Source organism: Varanus komodoensis, unplaced genomic scaffold, assembly GCF_004798865.1.
Source record: "Varanus komodoensis strain SLA01 unplaced genomic scaffold, ASM479886v1 scaffold14_1, whole genome shotgun sequence".
NCBI lineage: Eukaryota > Metazoa > Chordata > Lepidosauria > Squamata > Varanidae > Varanus > Varanus komodoensis.
Genome location: NW_025335438.1, coordinates 3,674,648 through 3,696,293, shown reverse-complemented (window position 1 = coordinate 3,696,293; position 21,646 = coordinate 3,674,648). Strand labels below are relative to the sequence as shown.

Sequence of the window (21,646 nt, the reverse complement as noted above, 5' to 3'; positions counted from 1 at the left end):
CACATTCCAACCATCAAAATCATGCCAGGAAACCAGGCTTTTCTAACCCTAACCCTACCATGGTGCATACCCCTACCCTGAATAGAGGGTGAAAGTTCCATTGAAAATAAACTGAGTTTGAAAAAGCCTTCCTTAAGTAGCTTTTTCTGCTCAGCTCATCATTTCTGCCCATTCTAAACACATTCCAATTAACAAAATCATGCCAGGACACCTCGTTTTTGTAACCCTAACCTGGTGCTCACCCCTACCCTGAATACAGGGCGAAACTTCCATTGAAAATAAACCAAATGTTAAAAAGCCTTCCTTGCGTACCACCTTTTTCTGCTCAGTTCATCGTTTCTGCCCATTCTAAACACATTCCAGCCATCAAATCCATGCCAGGACACGTCTTTTTCCAACCCTTACCCTACCATGGTGCACACCCATAACCCTTAATACAGGGCGAATGTTCCATTGAACATTATGCGATTTTGTAAAAGCCTTGAGTAGCGTTTTCTGGACAGCTCATCATTTCTGCCCATTCTAACCACATTCCAACCATCAAAATCATGCCAGGACACCTTGCTTTTCTAATCCTAACCCGGCCCTGGTGCACACCCCTAATCCTAATACAGGGCAAAAGCTCCATTGAAAATAAACCGATTTTGAAAAAGCATTCCTTGAGTAGCTTTTTCTGCACAGCTCATCGTTTCTGCCCATTCTAAACACATTCCAACCTTCTAAATCATGCCAAGACACCTTGTTTTCCTGACCCTAACCCAGTGATGGTGAACCTTTTAGAGACCAAGTGCCCAAACTGCAACCCAAAACCCACTTATTAATCGTGAATTACCAACAGCACAGTAACATCTGAAAGTTGATGTTTTGGTTTAGAAAAAACAACTCACATCCAGCCCAAATAAATATAGATATATCCATGGCAGCTGACTGACCAGCCATGCAAAAGCTTGGACATTTCGTGGCTAATGAGCTCTAGTTTGTGACATCATTGCCTGGCACCGCTACTCTTTTCCGAGCGTGCTCATGGCCCCTAGTTTTGCTGTCCTCCGATGCTCGGCTGCCGGGGCCATTCTAGGCAACTTGGCTTGTGTGCCGACCGAGGGCTCTGCGTGCCCGCTATGGCACGCCTTGCCATAGGTTCACCACCACTAGTCTCACTCCATCTAAAGCAACTGCTTATGTATCTGCATCTATTTTAAAACCTGAATATCATATCATGGGAAGCAAATGGTAAAACTGTTTCTTCTGTATAGAGTCACATAGGAAAACATCATTGCTAACAAAGCCTTCATGTAAAGTCTTGGTATTTGGGCTTTTACCTTATTTTCTATTGCAAAACAGATTCAACAAAAACACAGTTATTTATTGAAATCTCATTTCTGGGCCCCTGCACAAATTTCTGTACATATTTTCTAAAGCAGGAAAATTTCCTCCAGTGTGCTTCAAACATATCCATGTATTTTATTTAAATAGACATAATGAATTTATTGTATAAATAATTGGCAAGATACAGAAAAAGATTAAGTATATTTTCTAGTGACTTGTACAACAGGCAAAATGCAAAATAAAATTATTCTGTCCAAAATAGTTTATGTAGTGAAGTAATTCATTTCATTTTTATATCACCTAATAGCTAAAGCTCTCTTGGCAGTTTGCAAAAATTATTCTGAAAACAAAACATGACTGAACCCAAATTCTTTGAAAATACCTTTTGCAAAATGTTATTAATAAAGGAATTTACAAAACACATATATTGGCTAAATCCTTAAGTGGGATAAACATTTCCGTTACTTTCATTATTGGAATTACTTTTCAAATACAAATCTTGCTAAGAAAGGGGCCAGGAATCATTCATTGCTAAACCGTGCCCATAAATTGTAAACGAAGTCTTAATTTTCAAAGAACCAAAACAATGCATTGCAAATAGTTTCAGCAACATAAATTCAATGAAGTGTTACCCGGAAATATGAACATCATTCAAAAAGCTACTAAATAAGCGAGCTATGTTCCCCTAAGAAGACTTCTTGGGACTAACTATAGCCCAAACTAACTTGCCCCAAACCAACACAAAAGTAAGTGGAATCAAGTCCAGAGTAATCAATGAACTTAAGCATGCTTGACTTATGTCAAGAAGAAATCTACTGCATCACTACAGACTTACAAAAAAGTTACTGGGGGAAAAAGGAATACATAACACAAAATCATAAAAGCCAGATGTGTACTTTATTGTTCAGAACTAATTAGGATTTCAGACAAAAATAAGACAATTCATGTTTGAAGTAGTTTTGTGCTGGTTCCAACTGCTATAAAGTATTTTTGTGACAACAGAACTCAGGTATACAAATAGGTATCTGTAAAGAATTATGAAAATGACACACACAAGCACAGGAAGGTTTATTCTTATCCATTCAAACCCATGAAGAAGCTACTTGGTGATCCTTCTGTGGAGAGTCCATCACATCATATGAAGTATATTCTTTTTAAAACATTTACAGATTCCTGAGTCTCAAAGACATTTCTGCCCTTTTCTTGTCATTTTTTAAAGATAGAAAACCTGTCTTTTCCTAATTTTTGCAAATGTTTAATACAAATCCAAACAAGACAGGAACATGCGTAATCTTCATAGCACTCCATTGGCAGAAGTCCTGCACAAAATGCATACAAGACAAGCATTGTTTTATGTTTGGTGGAAAGTTTATTAGGGAGGAATTGTGTTGATTTTTAAAGCTTTTATAGAAGAAAAACCGGAAGGTCTTCCCTATAAAATAAAGGCCACGAGACTAGTACCATAGTATTTTCAGAAAGATTTAGTTCCTCCTGCTTTTTAAAGTCTTGCAGTGCCCAGAACAAAGTGAAGCTGATCTATGCTCCCCAAAACTCTTTTATGACTTGCTAGAAATGGGATTGTAATGGAAGAGCCCTTTTGTTACTCACAAGAATGGTAAAGCCAAGTCAAAGATGTGCATTTCACCTGCAAGTTCTCCCTTACACTGTTTGCCACTATTAGGTACTCTGCAGTTTCCCTTTTACTTTGCATATTGCACAGTGTAACTTAAAATCTTATATAAGAGCACTTCAGTCCCACAATGTAGGATTTAAACGTATGTGAAAAAATTATAAATGGCCCCACAACATTTTAGTGGCTTACAAAAATACATTCAAACAAAGACTTATATAAGGTGTTCTTCCCACCTCCCAGTCTATCCCCAAATTAAAAAAAAAACAAGATAAGGAGCAAAGTGGCTCCCATACAACAAAACCACCCTGCTTTTTAGCAGATATCGCCCCATCCCCCAGCCTGCTGCTGCCAATGAGCCACAGGAAACCCCTGTAACCTGCTGCAGACAGTAAGATGCCTATGGAGTTACTATGGATGTAGGGAGAGACTCCTCAGGAAGTGCTTCTCTTGACTTCCCAACCACAGAGGTGGGACCTTCCCTGTGCTGGATGCCTGACTGGGAAGGGAGAACATACTCCTTCTGGAAATATTTTGAAAGCTAAGAGACTGTACATGAAATTGCATACTTTACACTTGCTTGTCAGTATTAAAGATCTAATGTATATATTTGTCAGCCTTATAAATAACGGTAAGCAGAAAAAATATTTGCTTCAGGAATATATTCCTCGGTTCATAGAAGCAAACCCAAAACTATAGCTAAAGTGTAGACTACAAGCCATGACAAGTATAATAATGACAAAAGGTGCAGCCAGACTTGCATCTACATTTATAATTACTTAGCCAACTACTGATCCTTACAAATGATCGCCAATTTTTTCTTTGAAAAACTGCCAACATGGTTTGTACCACAGTATATCTTTGAGCTATTTGGGATTTAAGTCTTGCTGAGATGTCCAGAAAAATGTCTAGGCAATAAGTTAGGGAATTCAGGTTCACAAAACCTTAATGTAATACTTCGGAGGGAGAGCAGCAGTCATACAATGTTGATTCCTCCGCTAGAAAATGCAAGCGTCCTCTTGCTGCAATATGCTGAATTGCTGTTGCTTGGCTGACTGCTTTTACCCAGCGATGTCTTCATTTCCATTTCACATGCAACTATGGCTGCATTCAATTCCATCTGAGCCCGGTGAACAACATAGAACATGAGACCTATACTTATTACAATCTGTGAATGAAACAAAAGGAATAGTTCTTGCTTAATATTTTCAGCAGCAATAATGAACACAAGGAAAATGTTTATACTTCAGGAAAGAAAGTAAAAGACTTCAAAAAATCTTTAGCAATGACTTCATTAAAAAAGAACATAAGCCTACACTGTCACAACGCACATGCCTAAAAGCTATCAGGAAAAGTAGCACAGAAGGGACAGCAGTAACTGAGGACTCAATTCTTTGCTGATAATATTCAGTGAACCTGTGTGCCTGTCTTTGGTACAGTGTAAGAGTCATGTTTTGAAGGAAAAATCTTATCAAAAGTAACAACACAAAATTCAACTTATAAAATACTTCTGATAATTTTTCATCTAAGTTCTGGTTTAACAATGCAGGAGTGACAGAGCCCTTACAGCTAAGAAAAGAGCTGTGATCCATGCTGTTTGTCCATATCACACCCCTTCCATGAACTCATTAAATGGCCATACCCTACCAAGCTCAGCCCTGTTATCTCCTAGTATGGAGGCAGCAATCCTGGCCTACCTTTCAGGATTACTGCGAGCTAGGGTCACAGCAAAGCTCCATGGAATGCATGCCTTCAGTGTCCACAGACTTTCTTTCATGCTCAGCCCTGTGTTAGAAAGTGAGCTGAGAAGAAGTCTGCAAACAATTGCAGAAGTCTGGCTGCACAACCTGCAATCTTCTTCCACATCATGTGCAACACAAAAACTACTGCACATGACACAGAAGAGGGACATGACTTACACAGCAATTGTGTGTAGTTCAGTTCCTGGCAAGCTCCACATGAATGCTGCACACATAAGCCAAAAAGATTCATGATCACAACAAAGTGGATTGGAGCCTGGGGAGCCAAGCCCAGGGAATTTGACACATTCTCCCCACCAAAATGGATTCCTCACACATTTCTACAAGAACCTCTCAAAAGTCCTATTTCAAAGAGACTTATATCTTATACCTTATACCAGAGGCAGATAACATTTGTTTCAGAAAGGCTGTTCTGACAGAAGCTGGGGGAGAAGGGGGGAGGAAGAAGAGGGGAGGGAAGTTATTTAGCATTGTACTAGCTGGTATCCTTAAAAAATAGTTTCATGTGTATTGATTGGTCAACATTACAATCTCACAAAATTTGAAGGGTGCATGTATGTACACCTACAAACAACCAGAGAAAGAGTTTGCATGTTGTGATAGATCCTATCGATGAATATCCCTTGTCTGGGATGTGGGGTTTTGAGCCCATTGCATGATATCCTAATGCAGCACATCCCCAAAAGTTCCCTGTGCATTTAATTATCCTTGAAAAGCCTGTTATAAAATTACAGGTTAAGTGTGTAAGTAACTTACACTCTGCTGGCTTCTTCAAATACCACGTTGTTCCCAAAATCAAACTTAACTTTGTAATGTACTCCTTATTTTTGAGTTGCCTGTGTTTGGCTGAAGCTGGCAAGGCAGGAGGAATGGTGGTAGTGATATTCACCTCCCTATTCTCTAGTCACATGTATTTTTGCTAGTTGCAGCCCACCTAGTGAGACTGCTTCAGAGGAAGAGAAGGGGGATGAAGAAAGTTCAAGATAATTCACATTCTAGGCGTTCTGGCCTTCTCTACTCCTCAGTCTCTGGAACACCCCTTTTCTTCCTCCTCCAAGATGGCTTTTCCCACCTTGGGAAGTAGTCAGCATAGTTCTCTCCATACCGACTGCAACGGGAAGGAGTCTCAAGTGAAATTCTCAACTCCTCCATCCAAGATTAGGGCACTGTTTCCAAACTTCAGAAACATTTTATGAGCCATCCTATGGGTCCTGGAATGATCTCCTAGCTGACTTTGAGCAAGTTGCTGGAAAAAAATACAGAATCTACAGAACAAAAATAAAGAAATACAGAATACAGTATCAAATCTGGTACTGCAAACAATGAAAAACTAAAAAATTCCTCCACCATTTTGAACAAAAAGGCCTAGAATCATAGTTCCAAGGTAAATGACAGTACTCCAGCAAGTCTTCCCAGCTACCTGGCATAAGTAGCAACTTCTCCTAAGAAAACAAGAAGTGGCAAACTATTAACTGTAGCAGTAATAAAGGCATAAGAGAAGCCACCACAGCATGGAAATATAGTGAAGGGAGCTAAATTTTCCTGTTTTGACTTAAACTGGTTTGAACACCCATACCAGTAAAGAATAACTTAACAGGAAACTTAACATTTCCTGCAGATGCACAGCCTCTGACTTCGCTCTGTGGTGCTTCCTCTGTTTCATGAGGGGTACGAGATCTTCCATCAATAGTATAAGGATCTAAACATGGCCTAAATCCAATGTACAATCAGTTTAAAAACTGCCGTACTAGCAGAGCTCTGCTCCCTTTTCCTGTTGTGCATGCAGTAGTATACTATTTTGTAAACTTAAAATCTCCAAGCAGATGTGCAAGCAGAAATTTAGTTAGAGTTTCTCTTTGTACATAATTTGGAACTTGGAATGTCTGCTAGCCTTTGCATACTATTTAGAGATACTAATTCAATAGTAACGCAGGGAAGTTCACTTCTAGGTTACTTCAAGGAATGCAACCATGTAAGCAGATCAGTGAATACAAAAAGAATTGATAACCCTTATAAAATGGGATTTTTTTGTTATTCCATTTATCATTCCTTTCTAATGCAAAAACCTACAAATCTCATCTTTCTTAACAGAAACTTGCTCTATTTATTACTAGCATTGCTCCTCTTTTCAGTACTGAGAATATTTGCAGTGGCTTCCAACCATTAAACAAACTATTGTCTTGGATTTGGAGTTCCCTTCTACAGGCAATGAGCAGAGTTTTGCTCCTGGGATCCTCCCAAACAATGGAAATGTGAAAGATGACTTTAGAGAACTCCCCTGCTTTCCCACAGCCCCTTCATGCCATGAAAATCTGCTCTGGATAATGGAAATACCCCTGAAACCTGGAGGCAGGGATACATGGGAGGCATTACCAAACAATGACTCCTCCCATGCTTGCAGGATTCTCCAGAGAATCAAAAGTCTTCCATTCATGGAAGGGGTGCTCAGAATCCAAGCCAATATGCTTAATTATGTTCACTGAATAATTCTATTTAGCATATAGTGGGATATTTAATTTACCATATATAGAAATGGAGTCTACCCCATTCCCCTAAAAAGTCCAGAAATATTGAATGAGCTCTAAAACCAACCTACCTGTAAACTAAAAATAAAATATCCACTAACACTTTGTTCCGCAATAACATCCTCCATGGTGCGTAAGGTGGTGCCCAGGTAGGAGTTTAGGAGCTGAGTCGGAAGCAATCCAATGGAAGAAGCCATCAAGTAGTTTGGTAGTGAAAGATCTGTGATCTAAATAAAAGAAATACGTATAAATTAACCAATACAAAGGAAGGCTTGATTCGCTTCTTGTCCCCACTATCGAAACTATAGCATTTTAACTAAATATACCTCAACCTTCATGGGGTGCAGGATGGGTTGGAAAATAAATCATCTGATTATACCACATGCTTAAAAGCTGGAGGGAGGCTTGCCAAAGCCTCCTGTAATGAAGGAACAAGACTTTTAAAAGAAGTGCACGATTCCTCATACTTACATTTTACCTGTTAGCAATTTTAAATCTTTTATGTTCTTTATCTAAAATGTTACTATGTTTCTTTAAATGGGGCACAGATAAAATCAAGGTACATGAATGAGATATAAAGGGTTTGCCCATTAAGACAGAGCTGCAACTAGATATCCATCTGAGAAGGATGATTTAACCTGGGAGTTCTGCGCTGAGCAGGAGGTTGGCCCTGATGGCCCTCTGGCCCCTTCCAACTCTACTGTGCTATGATACTACTCATACACTGTGACAACACGATTTGCTCACAGTGTTGTTTGGCTTTGAAATGTCCAATGGCTCTACTGTTGATTGGCCTTGACTTCCCATACACCTCTGTGATAGAAATTAGTCATTTGTGTTTATTTTTAAAACGTGGACTTTTAAAACGAAGTCAGCCCATCACGTACATAAATTAGTTGCTAAATGAAGTTCCAGTAATGAAGATGCTTTCTTCCCAACATACGTCAAGCAGCATGTTAAAAGTACTCTTGCAAGGGTTTAAATATTATATGACAAGTAAAAGATAAAACATTGTTCAGCCACCAGTGGTGATTAGGTTGCACTAGTAGGAATGACCTGAAGTAGGAATGACCTTTCTTGTTTCAGCGCAACAAGAAAGCAGCATATCACAAGCTCTGCAGGCCCATCCCATTCCAAAGATGAACATTTTGGCTAGCTTCCAGGGCTGTTCTAGGAAGTGTTAGTGTCCGATTGTACTGGCAGTCATGCCCATTAGTGCAAGAGGACTGGATGAGAAATGAGAAATGTGTAAGTATTTTCATAATTTGCTCTTCAAAATTAATCCTTAACATCCATAACCATACAAATATTAGCACTCCAGATCAAGGTGACTAACTGAAGCACTGAGAACTGATAGGACGAACAAGCAGTCATTCCTCCAAGCAGTAGCAAGGGTGTTTCCTACAACTTAAGAGGCTTTATTCATTACAGAAATTTTAAAATTGAAAAAAAGTATGTGCACATCAACAGCATGATGTTTCACAATATATTTTAATGACAAGTATATTAATAAATATACTGGAGTTACACATCCAGAAGGCACTGAGAGCTTTTGTAATTCTGTTGAAATCTGGGACATCGTGAAAACTTACACAGACACGGGGGAGACCTACTTTACTGCCAAGAGGATATAACTATCATTTTCTCTGCCTGTTAAATATTAAATAAGAAACCAGATATGCTAAATAGGGCACTCATTAAATTTGATCATACTCAGAAACAACTGCAAGGATTAGTTGAACAGCTCTTGAAAATGAACTGCTCAACAGGTCATCTTTCCAAGCAATCTCCAAAGATCATATTTGCTTCAAACGCCATGCTAAAGTGGCTTAGAACTAAATATGGCACAGCAATAAGCATGGAAGAAGCATATACAGAAAATTTATTAGCAAGGTGCAGTTGCAACAAAATTTCAAGTCATCAATATCTTGCAATTTCAGAAATTAAACAATACTTCAACAACTATTGTATGCTGAAAAAAATTAGAAAGCACCTCTGTCCTGTGAATGAGATTTCAAAATTATTAAATCAGTAGCTTGAGTCTGTTTTTATGTCAGAACCATTTTTAGTGCAGTAACAAGAGAAAAACCAGTAAGAATGTGGGTATCTCATAGATCAGGATAGGCTTCATAATCATGTAGAACATAAGCACATCAGGGTGCGTGGCACTGCAAAAGAAGAACGTGGCGAAAGAAGAAACAAGCTCCATACCACTGGAACAACAGGGGACCTTAGGTCCTCTTCTAGGTCCCATTCAACATTCTACCTTTAAAGTTCCATGAGCTGAGGAGTGTTTACTTGGCTTACAATATAGAATACCAACTCAGGATAAAAAAATTTACAATCTGAAACTCTCATAAGGATCTAAACGCACAAGCTTCATCTGGACATTAGCAAACTGTCGCATGTGACACAAACTAGGAATTCGAAGCTAAATGTGGAGTGACTCATACGCAGAAAACCACAGATCCTGCAGAACCAAAGAAGATTTCCTTGTCTAAAAGCCAGAGGAATGTGAGCATGGAAGTTCCCTTCCATTTTTATTTCACATCCTGCCTTACAAGCAGGCCTGAGGGCTTTAAATCAAACTGATTTAGATAAATGATTTAAACAAACAAGAAATAATAATTAAATAATTAGTGAAATAATTCCTAAACCTATATCCTTCCTAAACAAGCACACATACTACTGGTTGCTTTAATAATTAAAAAATGGTTTGCAGTTAGAGCCTTTATGTTTACCCAAATCCTTTAGTCATGTCTTTGTACCACAGTACTATGAAACAAGTATCTACTTGTTTCTACCTTTGTATATTCAAAGATCTAAACAAGACCATTTACTTGAAGGCTAAGGCTGTTAGACCTATGTAAACATATTTAGAAGTAAGTCCCTCTGTGGATAGTAAACATACTACTGCATAAATATCTGTGGGCTCAAGCTGTAACCAGTATCCAGAAGCAAGGTATAGGAAATATTGTGCAAAATAATGCTTCTTTATGAAATGAAAAATAAATGTCTAAGTTATTTGCTTGGCAGCATCATAGATACTTATACCTTGAGAAGTGAAAACATTGCCAAGACCTAGGAATTGAAGGGCATAGCACTCCCTAAGACCAACAGAATCACAAGTCTGCACAAGTTTGTATTAAAATTCAGCTTCATTTAAAAAAAACAGATGATCATGGACTATTTTTAAACACACTTATTCTTTTTAAAATAAGATTTTAATTTTAATTTATTTATTTATTTAATTTTTTAAAAACATTTCTATACCGTCCCATTCACAAAGAGCCTCAGGGCGGCTTACAAAACAAAAGATTGATTGATATCTTTTTATATTACTTCATAGTGTCCTGTATCACATTTATAATGTATAACTCAGGGATAGAGAATTCTTTTTTTCTCACAATACTATCATCTCCTAGCCTTTCAATATAATGATTAGTACAGAGAATGAAATATTGAATCATCAACACTCATGCTAGTTTAAGACCAGGGTTAATGCTATCTCATGTTGGCTCAAGTTCCACGAAAGCAGGAAACTAGAATGTAGGCCGAATGCACCATGTTCAGTAAGATACTGAGTACTGTCACAAACTGTGTTTGCTTTCAAATTTCCCTTCATGCACCTGAACTTTTTCTGGGTTTTTCAGGCCCAAATCCAGATGGGTGTATGGACAAAGATGCCCATGATGTCCTGGTCTTGAATGGATTTATGAAGCATCTGAACCTAACTGTATTGCTAGAGGAATTCTCCAGGCTGTATGCTGCTTGTAAGTGAGCACAATATGAAACACTGCACAACATCTTTACTGGTGATGGGGTACATCTGTTAAAGCATGAGCCATAGCTTCCAATTTCCTGGCTTTGTGGAGCTTGAGCCAACATGAGATAGCCCTAAGTCTGGTCTTAAAACAACAGGTTTTTTATAATTGAATTTCCCTGGTTAAAAAAATTAAAAATTATTACATTGTTCTGAAAAACACACACAGGGAGACAAGTCATTAACTGTGTATATGCATAAGAATCATTCATGTCCCTGCATGTTCAGAACAGCTTGCTTTTGAGTAAGCTTGCACAGGATTCCAACATAGCTTGTGTCCTACCTGTCCCTCCTGCCATCAGTGATCTGTCTATCAGTGAAAATGACTACTTCCACCATCAAATTTACCTCACTCTTATCTCGGCTGACAGCTCCCGGCTACCCTTCCCTCTGTCAAAAACCTAATGGGAACAGTGGAATTCAAAACACACAGGAACATTATAGCCTCAGCGTGAAACTAAGTATGCTTGTAACTTTGTTAGCACTGGCTGCCATAGGCTTTCATCTGGAAGAATAATTTTTAACCTCCTGCTCAGAATTTCATCCAACCAATAAAAGGCATACCTCCTCAGAAACCCTGAATAAAAATAGCAGTAATTTCCCCAAGAATTTTAAAGAAATACCTGATATGCAAAGACACAGTTAAGTAAAAAGTACAACAGTGTCCAATTTTTTAAAAACTTCTTGTATTTGAACAATTTACATTGGGTTGGTCTTAAATTCTGTATGATTCTACACCACATTAGGTAGATTAAAGAAGTCAGGTTTCAAATTATTAGCTCTAAATCTGTCATTGTTCTATGCAGTAGAATTTTGCAGCTTATTAAAGTAGAACATTTTCTGACAACTATCCTTAACTGTAGGGGCTCTCCCATGTCCCTTTAATATTAGTACCAACAATTATCATAGCATCAATTGAGACAAAGGAAAACAGGTAGATTTATGGCTGTGCTACCTGCAGTTATCAAACTGTCTTAAGTTATCAAAAGTTAACTAAGTTGATTCCAAACTTAAATGTCCCAAATAGAAGGACATATTAAATAGCTCTTCCTGTGGCCATCTTCCTTCATGGGTTTTGAGAAGCATGGCAATGGGCCAATGAATGCAACGATGTGCCAAATACCTGAACACTTCAGGACAGGCATGTAATTCATTCAGTTCTTCCTGACTCGTCCTACCACCAGGAACAACTGAACTAACTGGGTATTGAAAGTTTAGCATGAAATCCAGAACAGGAACACTATGTTGTTCTGCCCCTTCCAAGTCAAGATTAACTAAGGTTTGTTATTGGTTTGTAAGTCTTGACTCATTTGGGAGAAACAAGCCAATAATTCCAGTTTGCATAACATGGTAAGCTTTCAATTCCTGGTCAATTCAGCCACCATGACTAGCAGAAAGAGCCAAGCAGAAGCAAGCAATCTGACTTCATCAGGATGAGTTTATTCATAGCAAACCAGAATTTTCTAGAATTCTGGCTTACAGTTGTGTCTAAACATGAACAATAGCTGCTTTATTGTTTCAACAGCCTTGAAGCACATCAGCCCTATTTTTTTCATAACTATTCCAGGCTCATACTATTATAGCTTTAGGGATGTACATGCTCCAATTTGTTCATTGAAAGAGTATGCATACTAATAATACTTCAACTGGTAATAAACCAAGCCAATAAACAAATAAAAATTGTCATTTATTTTTCAATCTGTTCATTCCTTTTCCTATTTCTTGAATATGAGAGAAACACAATTCAAACTGGTATACAGATGGTTCCTCATTCCACATAGTTTTGATAAAGATGATGCAATGTGTTGGAAATGTCAAGCATTGAATACCAACTTTATACATGCAGGGGAATGCCCTCTTATCCTTGCACTTTAAAAGAATGTGATTAATGTTATATATAAGAAGGTCAGGTTTGTTGCGGTTGTTACTATCGAGTACCATCAAGTTGTTTCTGACTCTATGAATGAAAGAACTCCAAAATGTCCCATTCAGTACATCCTTGCTCAATTCCCTGTAAACTCAAGGCTGGGGCTTCCCAGATGGGCAGGTATAAATTAAAATTAGATCCATTTGTGATAGTAAGTTATTTAAATGGTTCTGCCTTGGTAAAAAAAAGAAAAGAAAAAGAAACAAACATTTGTTAATGTCAAGGCATTAACTATCAGTTATTGACAGTACCAGTTGTAATTACAATATATGCTAACCCCCCTCTCCATTTCAGTATCAGAAAGGATAAGAAAGGCTTTCAATACAGCTGAAATTGAAAGCATTTCCAAAGCATTTGGAAATATTTTAATGATGTTCCCCTGCCTACAGATAAGGCAGGCATGTGTACAAATTATGTGAATAACCATGCTTTACATCTAGTCATACTGACTAGTGATTTACATCAAATCCACCCTGAATCAGCTATTATTAAAATGAGGGTGGGACATTTTTTATTTGGTCACTCAAAACTGATTTTATGTACATTTTTCTTCGGTATGTGTAGTATGTGTTTGTAAATCAATAAATAGGAAACATTAAGGATTTGAAGCATATGTGTACTTATGTTATCTAACTTAGTACATATGCTGGCAATTATGTCCCAGTCGTGTTGTATTCTCTTCTTGTACTGCCAGGCAGCTGTAGCACAGTGCATAAGCCAATATAACCTCTGAACTGGCTTGCTGGACCACCTTTTTCTTGTGCGTAGTGCAATGTTTTCTTATTTGAAACCACAAACAGTAACTACCAAATTGGAAGAAAAAATGAGAATATGAATCAAATTCCCATGATAAAGCATATAAATACTAAAAATCACACAAATGCAGTGAAGTGTTACTTTCAAGACTATGTCTTTTCTGCTAGGTGGATAAATAATATGCCTGCGTTTAAATAATAGCTTTTTACAAATTGAGATGATGTTTAATTGAAGTGAAGGCTTGTTGGTATCAGGATGTTTTACACTTCAATTATAGTGTATCTTATTTTAAACTAGTATTATTTAAAATGAAGTCAATGAAAACCAAATCCTATGTAGGTTTACACAGAAGCCTTCAATGCACTTACTCTCAGGTATGTGGCTATAGGACTGTAAGCTAAAGCCTCACCCTTCTGTCAGACAAACAATCTTAGAGGCCATTGTTTAATATACAAGACAAAGAGGAGAAAAATCCAGTGCTTTTCAGGTCAAGCATTAAAACACACCACAGATTCTATTGATTGCTACAGCCTTCCTACTAGACCTACAACTGTCAAGTCATCAGAACCACTAGCTGCCAGGAAACACCATACAGTATCTCATCATAATCATCCATTGCCCCCACTGGGGTGGGTTGTTTTTTATGCTCTGCAACGATCTGGGCTCTGCCAAAAATTCATTTCAAGTGATGAATATTTAAAACAGCAACCAAACCAGAAGTTGCCTTTGTACGGCAAAACTCTGCTCTACCTAATAACTACCAGCCTTTCTACAAAGTTCGAGTTACATGCATTGCAATCCTCTGCATATTTATTTGGAAATAATTCTCAAAGTCTTAATGAGATTTACTCCCACTTAATTGTGCATTTGACTACATCCTTAGGCTTCAATCATATGCACAATTACTTGGGAGCAAACCCCCCTGAATACAGTGTGACCTATTTCTATATAAACCTACAAAGAATGGTGCTGTTAAGTCTTCAAGAAAGTAATCTTGCTCAGGGACCTTGCCCTGTAGAAAGAACCCAGCAAAAATCAATTAATTTCACAACTGCACTATCAACACCCCCCTTCAGCATATATATTTCCACAGAGCATATGGCATGCAGGCTGCATGATCAAAGGCGTCAGGTTATGATCCTTATAACATCATCACCATTTAGTTGCAAACCAATGTTTAAAATGTATGCCCACTTAACAGTGTGGGGTATACAACTGGAATCTTGTTTTAAATTAATGATTTAAACCAATCAATCCTGGTACTTTCAACATAATCCCATTTCCTGCATTTTATAACTGGATGTGTACATCCAGAATCTGACACTTAACTGTCAGTATGAGGTCTTCCCCTACACTTTACTTTTTACTGCATAGAAAAGAGTCAGTGGCCCTCAAATTGTGCAGTTCGGCAAACTGCATTGCAGAACAGCCAGAACAGCCTAAAGGCAATAAAAGGGTCTAAATTCAAAGTACTTAAGATGTCTACCTTTCACGAACATGAATCTCAAGCAAAGCTACAATTCCAAACTCACTTACTATGGAGTAACAACCCACTAAACTCACTGAGAATTGCTTTCAAGTAATTAAGTTTAGGACCTTGTTATATGAACATGCAATCTTTTCTGAAAGACTTCATGGAGATTACCTATATTTTAGCAGATTATATTAACCAAATATGAAAGACCACCCTTTCCTGCACCTTGAGAAAACTTCTGCTCTTTTAGGCAGTTTGCCATGACAGATTGTGGTTCTTGTTTTTAAAGTAACCACTTGAGCTCAAACACAAACAACTTTTGTAAGCAGTAGAGAAGTAAGGCATAACTACCAAGTTTTCCCTGTTTTTACGGTAACTGAAATCAGGTAATACAACTAACCTCTGTCATACCAAATTCAAAATAAATTGTGTTACCTGTTTGTTTCAGTAAAAATATTCCAGAACTATTCAAATATTTACTCTGTCATGTCATATCAGTTTATTCACATTAAGAACTTGAAAAACATGTGGCATCCCATGACACTTGTCTTTAAGTCAGCTATTCTTTAACTGTTTTAAAAACTACTTATAAGTTTTGTTGGTTTCCTGACAGCCCCACACACAAACCTCTAACTATATGAACAAGCAGTAGAATATATTAGGCCTAAACTGCCAACATGACACATTGTATATTTTCCATACAGACGAAGTATAAATGGTAAAAGGTAAAGGTTCCCCCATGACATTAAAGTCCAGTCATGACTGACTCTTTGGAGCAGTGCTCATCTCCATTTCCTAGCCGAGGGAGCATTTGCCCACAGTTTCTGTGGTCATGTGGCCAGCATGACTAAATACCAAGGTGCACAGAAGAGAACACTGTTACCTTCCCATCTAAGTGGTACCTATTTATCTACTTGCATCTATATGCTTTCAAACTGCAAGGTTGGCAGGAGCTAGGGGAAAGCACGGGAGCTCATTCCGTCTGTGGATTTGAACTGTCGACCTTTCAATCAACCAGCCCAGCAGCTCAGCAGTTTAAACCACTGTGCCACCCGCAGTCCCCAGACTAATAATATACTTATTTAATTCAGAGTTGCTTGGATATATCTACAAAGCAGAAGGTTTGTAATGATTAAATTAAAAAAAAGTTTAAGACAAGCTAGGTAGACCATAAATACATATGTAATATTATGTCAAAAAGTATCACATGGATACTCAAAAGATAACAATAAAAACCAAGATAATAATGCAAAAACATCTTCCAAAGTACCATATCTCCAAGCAGTCCTTTTAGAATATTATTTTCCACAATTATGCTGCAGATATGATTTAATACCCTTCCCTACGCTTACTCTTTCTTCTACATGACTACCAAATTTTATTGTTATCTCTTAAGCATACCAACAAGATACTCTCATCCTTTGGTATGCACAGTACTGATGTTCATACTCTTTTATGATGTATTGTAGTTGCTTACCCTTCCTTTTTCCCACTGTTTTGCAACTGCTCCAAAACTGCAGAATGACAATTTACAGGAGCATCATACATTTTAAGTAGCAAGTCACATCTAGCCTTTAGGCCAGCCTTCCCAAACCTGGTGCTCTTCAGGTTGGGGAAGCTGGCTTTAGGCAGTCTCCCAGTCTAGTGGAAACTGTTTATCTATAAACAGGTGCAGGAAGGCTGACATAATATTTAAATGACTGAGCCCCGTGTACATGAGTGGATACCTTGGAGATAACAGGTAAATGGCTCCTGCCCACACAGTTTGGTCATTCAAATGATCTCCCAGCTTCACAAGAGCTGTTTACAGTTACCACAAGACTCTCAGTCTCTTGAGAGCCATCAGAAGGCATCACAGAATAAGGATAAGGTAAGTTTACTTACTGAGAAGGTAAGTTCAACAATACTGTGGTTAACTTCAAATTACATAAGCAAGTCTACGCACACTTACCACTAAATAATCTGAACTCAGAAATGAGTTGTCAGATTCTCAATTCCCAACTAGTTTTTGAAGTCAGTCACTTGCAGAGTACTCATGCATTGGATTCCATTGTTAAAACTTTTAATGTGCCAAATATACACCAATTCAAATGTTCCTCAGATATTCTCATGAAAATATTAATAAGTTTTCATGTTAAGTGAAATAAGGTGAAATAAGTTTCACCCTTTCCATTCCAGAGTTGTAGACATAAATTTACAGAAATTATGTGCTCAGAATTTTTGATATTACACAAATCTAATGAGAGAACTAGCCTTCATTTCCCTCTAACATAGGGGGAAGAAATGAAGGGTTAATTCTGATACAAGACTTTAATAATAACAATTATTCTGTGTTATTTGTGAAGAATTCAATGCTATGTGTAATTTTAAAAGTCATGTAGCTTTCAGAAAAGCTGTTAGGAAAATCCAGCAGGAATTTAAAATCCTACTCCAGTGTATCACACTCAAATATGCATAATGGTAATACGAAAGATGATTTTTTAAAAATACTGCTTTCTGTGGTTGTGGTGATCATGATCTAAGAGGAAGCAGCATAAGATTGCTTAACCCCTTCTTTGCCTGTTTCCCAAGTCTCAATATAAATCACACTAAAGGACTAACTATGGGTTGTTGAACTGTGGGTTGATGCTGAAACATGAGGTACCATGTTGTCTGAAACCAGCTGAGATAGCAAACCATGGTTTCCAAATTCTCAACGAACAATGGATTCTCTTCATGGGTGTTTTGGTTAAAAAGCTATGGGTTATTAGTGCAGCTGGATTCAAATGATACGACAACCCATTGTTTAACAACTACCCATGCTCAAGCTCTGAGTTATCTGAATCCAGACATTGTGTTCACTAGAAATTATTCCAAGGTAAATGTGAATACAACTGCATTGCTCTCAAATAGCTCCCCCTCATCCACAAGGGTTTTTTTAAGTTAAAAACTCATAGGATAAAAAAAGCTAAGGTGGAATATTTCCATTTCCAAATGACTTACACAAGAAACCTCCCTTAAATAAAAAGAACTGTTGGACCTCCATTACATGCATTTGCATGCAACATCTGGTCTTTACTGATCTTTCCTAGATGATCACAGCTGACTTAGTTCCCATGAATAAACACTGGCATGGCAAACTTTTCAAAGAACTCCTATGGGAGAAAAAAACTATTTTGAATCACTCCTGAGGCCTGGGTGGCTTCCACTCCATAAGTAATGCCTCTTCATTATTTGCATTCTCTCTCTCTACAATTTTAATGTGAATCAGCCTGGCTAGCACACTTGCTAGAAGCAAAACTGGATCTCTTCCACCTCTCCTCCCACATTCTATATCCTTCCACAAGTTAGGCACCGGAGACCAAAGGTAATCTCGGCAGGCCTCTTTCTGTAATCATGCTCCCATAGCCATACTTCCAGATAAGAGCTACTTACAGAGAAGAGTGCGTTTTGGAGCCCGAAGGGTATAGGGGTGAGCCTGGCCAGAGCGACCACCTTGAGGCCACTTCCTCCCTCCACCACACGGATGACGGCGCTGAGCTTCTCACTGCCCTGGATCCTGGCCAGCACCCATCGGGCCAGCAGCTTCTTGCACACCACATGGGAGATGAAGGTGCCGATGAGGACTCCGAGTACCATGAGGCCCATGCCCAGCACGAAGCCATAGAGGTAGCCCGCGGCCACGTTAAGCAGGATATAGCCCCAGCCGCACGGAAAGGACACTACGATAAAGCCCACGGTGAAGAGCAGCACGCCGGCCAGGCTGTCCAAACTCTCCGCCCAGAGCATCAGGTCCCGCAGATACTGGCGCACCAGGGCGAGCGAGGCGAAGCAGAGCGCGGCCAGCAAGCAAACGCTCAGGCAACTCTTGCACCAGCAGGTGCCCAGCAGGCAGCCCGAGCAGCGCCACGTCCTGCCCTCGGCCAAGCCGGGGCCCACCTCGGGCAGTTGACACAGCAGGATCTCTACCGACGGTTCCTGATGAGGCGGCGGCGGGTAGTGATGCAGCCCGTTCTGTTCGCCGAAGAGCAGCTCCTCCGCGCCGCCGCCGCCGCCGCCGCCGCCGCCGCCTCCTCTCCCCGCCGCCTCGCCTGCCGCCGCGCCAAGCCGAGGCAGCCAGCGGCTTAGGTCCTGCCGGGCGTCCTGGGCGAAGGCGTGTTTGGTGGCCCGCGAGAGCAGCTGCAACGCGGCGGCTCCGGGGCCCCACATCGCCCGGCGTTTAAGGCGACCAGAACAACAAGGAGAGAAGGAGGAAGCGCCGACGGCCGGCGGAGGTCGAGCGAGAGCTTCGCCTGCTTCCCCGCTTCGCAGGCGCAAGAGGCGGCCGCTTGCTCATCGCCGGCACCGCCGGCGCCGCCGCCAAGCAAAGCAACTTAAGAAGAAGCGACGGGAGAGGCGAAGCTGAAGCACGCGAGCCTCCCCCTCCCCGGGCGCCGCCGGCAGAGACCTTCCTCCTCCACCCGGCGGTTAAAAAACGGCAGCGGCCAGAAACTCGCGGGCTCGGCTTCTGCGGCCTTGGCAGGACGGGCGCCCTGGCGAGCAGCCGTAGCAGCTGCAGCACAGGTACGGGCCACGGAGCTCCATTTCCTGGCGCTCGGAAGGCCGCGCCGCCGGGTCCGCGGGTCGGAAGGACAGCCCGGTGCTGGGCTCAAGCCGCGATGCTGGGGCAGTTCCGACTGTGGCGGCCGCTAGCGGCAGGAAGAAGACGACGACGTCGACGACGACGATGTGGCAGAGCCCGGCGGCGACCGAGTGGAGGCGAAGGGGCGGAGTTAGGGCGGGGGGCGAGGTGGATCTTCTCTGCCGCCGCCTCGTCGCGCAGAAGCGTGAGAAAACACGAGCCCGCAGCCGGGCTTCCTGTGCGCGGCGAGGCTTCCCCGCTCGCGCAGGACTTCCCCTCGCAGGGAGACGACGCGCGTCTGCGTCCACAGGGGTCTCCCCCACCACCCAAACGCGCTCCTGCTCTCTCGTCCCCTCACGGCCGCCAGCCCTCGCACTCCTCTGCCCACACGTAACACTGTGTTCCTGTCATTCAAACAAGCACAAAAGACACATGCACATATTTAGGCTGTCCTCACTCATGAACACACCAGCACACACGCCTCCTCTGACAGACTTCCCAGTTGCTTGTAGGGAGTATCTCCCTCCCCTCGAAGTAAACGAAGCAAAACAATCGTACATAAAAGTCTCCTCTGGCAGCACCTTTGGCTGGCTTTGCAGTTCATTGGCATCGGGATTTTCTAACATTTCCCACAGGCCAACTAAAAAAAATAATGTGATAGCCATCATCCTAAACAGACTTACCTGTACATGCCAAGAGTACCTGGGGCCGATTACAGTTATGTGCGTGCAGCCAAAACATAAGCTCTGGTGCCTTTCAATTTTCAGACTTAATTATGATCATATGTTGTACACAGTCATGGAAGACATTAATACGTTACCAACTGTATAATACCTTGTAGTAGGCTGTGATCCTGTACGGTGTCGGGCTTCCTTAAGTCCACCCATTTCAAGGAAAGCGTGAGACGTTGAGCTCAAAATGCTACTGAAGGCTACAGTACATGTGACCTTCCAAGGGCTTTCTTTAAACATCAGATCAGCTGTGGGGAAGCCTAAGTTAGCGCAGGGCAGTGATTCAGGAGGGAATAACTCTTTCTCCTGCACTGTTCCCCACTCCCAGTTAAAATAGCCATTTTTGAAACCTGCCATATTACGCTTCAGGATAATGGTAACGGATGGCATTTTTGCATTTCATGTAACAGTTAAAAAAAAGCTGTTGTTTACCATGCACTTTATACCTGTCTACTGAAGATAACACTGCAGATTTGATAAAGTGGCCTCTACTCCACAAAACTGAAGTAGTCTTTAAGTTTGTGCTTTTTCTGCAAGAGAATAACACTACTCTGGAAGTTAGCCTATGTTATCTGCATGTTTTGCCATGTGGGGCAAATTGAGAAGAATTACTTCCATTAGAAAAAGGGGCACTCACCGTCAGTGTGTCAGCCCAGTTTAGATTGGGAGGCCCATGCTTTGATGCTTTAATTTTTTTTTTTTTTTTTTTAGTGAGATCCTGTTGATGGATCTCTTGCATCATATCTAATTTGGTTCCATTATAGGGCAACCATCTGCCCAGCTCTCATGTTCAGTGCCCAATGTACTGTTTTCTTCGGAAAGTATAGTTGCATTAAAAAAAAAATCTGTCTTAGTCCTCATAGCAGGTTATGACCAAGATCCGTCTGCTATACACTGTAATTTGGTTATTCCTATAGGCTATCTTAATCAATTGCCTGGTAGGGAATGTAATTGCCACCGCTAGGTCAGCTAAGAGGTTTTAGATTAATATCATGAAAAATGTGAATGTGATAGGGCATTTCTTGGGTCAAGGGGCAGAACTAGAAGGCATTTAAATTTATCCTTCCACATATCTTTTCCCATGAGAAGACTTC

At 40.3% G+C, this 21,646-nt stretch overlaps 1 protein-coding gene across 1 annotated transcript; it reads right to left on the bottom strand.

Moving 5' to 3' along the window:
* Positions 1–1,465: 1,465 nt before the first annotated feature.
* Positions 1,466–19,902, bottom strand: TMEM64 (transmembrane protein 64). Its single transcript, XM_044424348.1, has 3 exons — positions 18,636–19,902; positions 7,313–7,468; positions 1,466–4,124 (listed from the first exon to the last, which is right to left on the bottom strand). The coding sequence occupies exons 1-3, from the start codon at positions 19,407–19,409 to the stop codon at positions 3,933–3,935; spliced, it is 1,122 nt and encodes a 373-aa protein (XP_044280283.1). The 5' UTR covers positions 19,410–19,902; the 3' UTR covers positions 1,466–3,932.
* Positions 19,903–21,646: the final 1,744 nt, after the last annotated feature.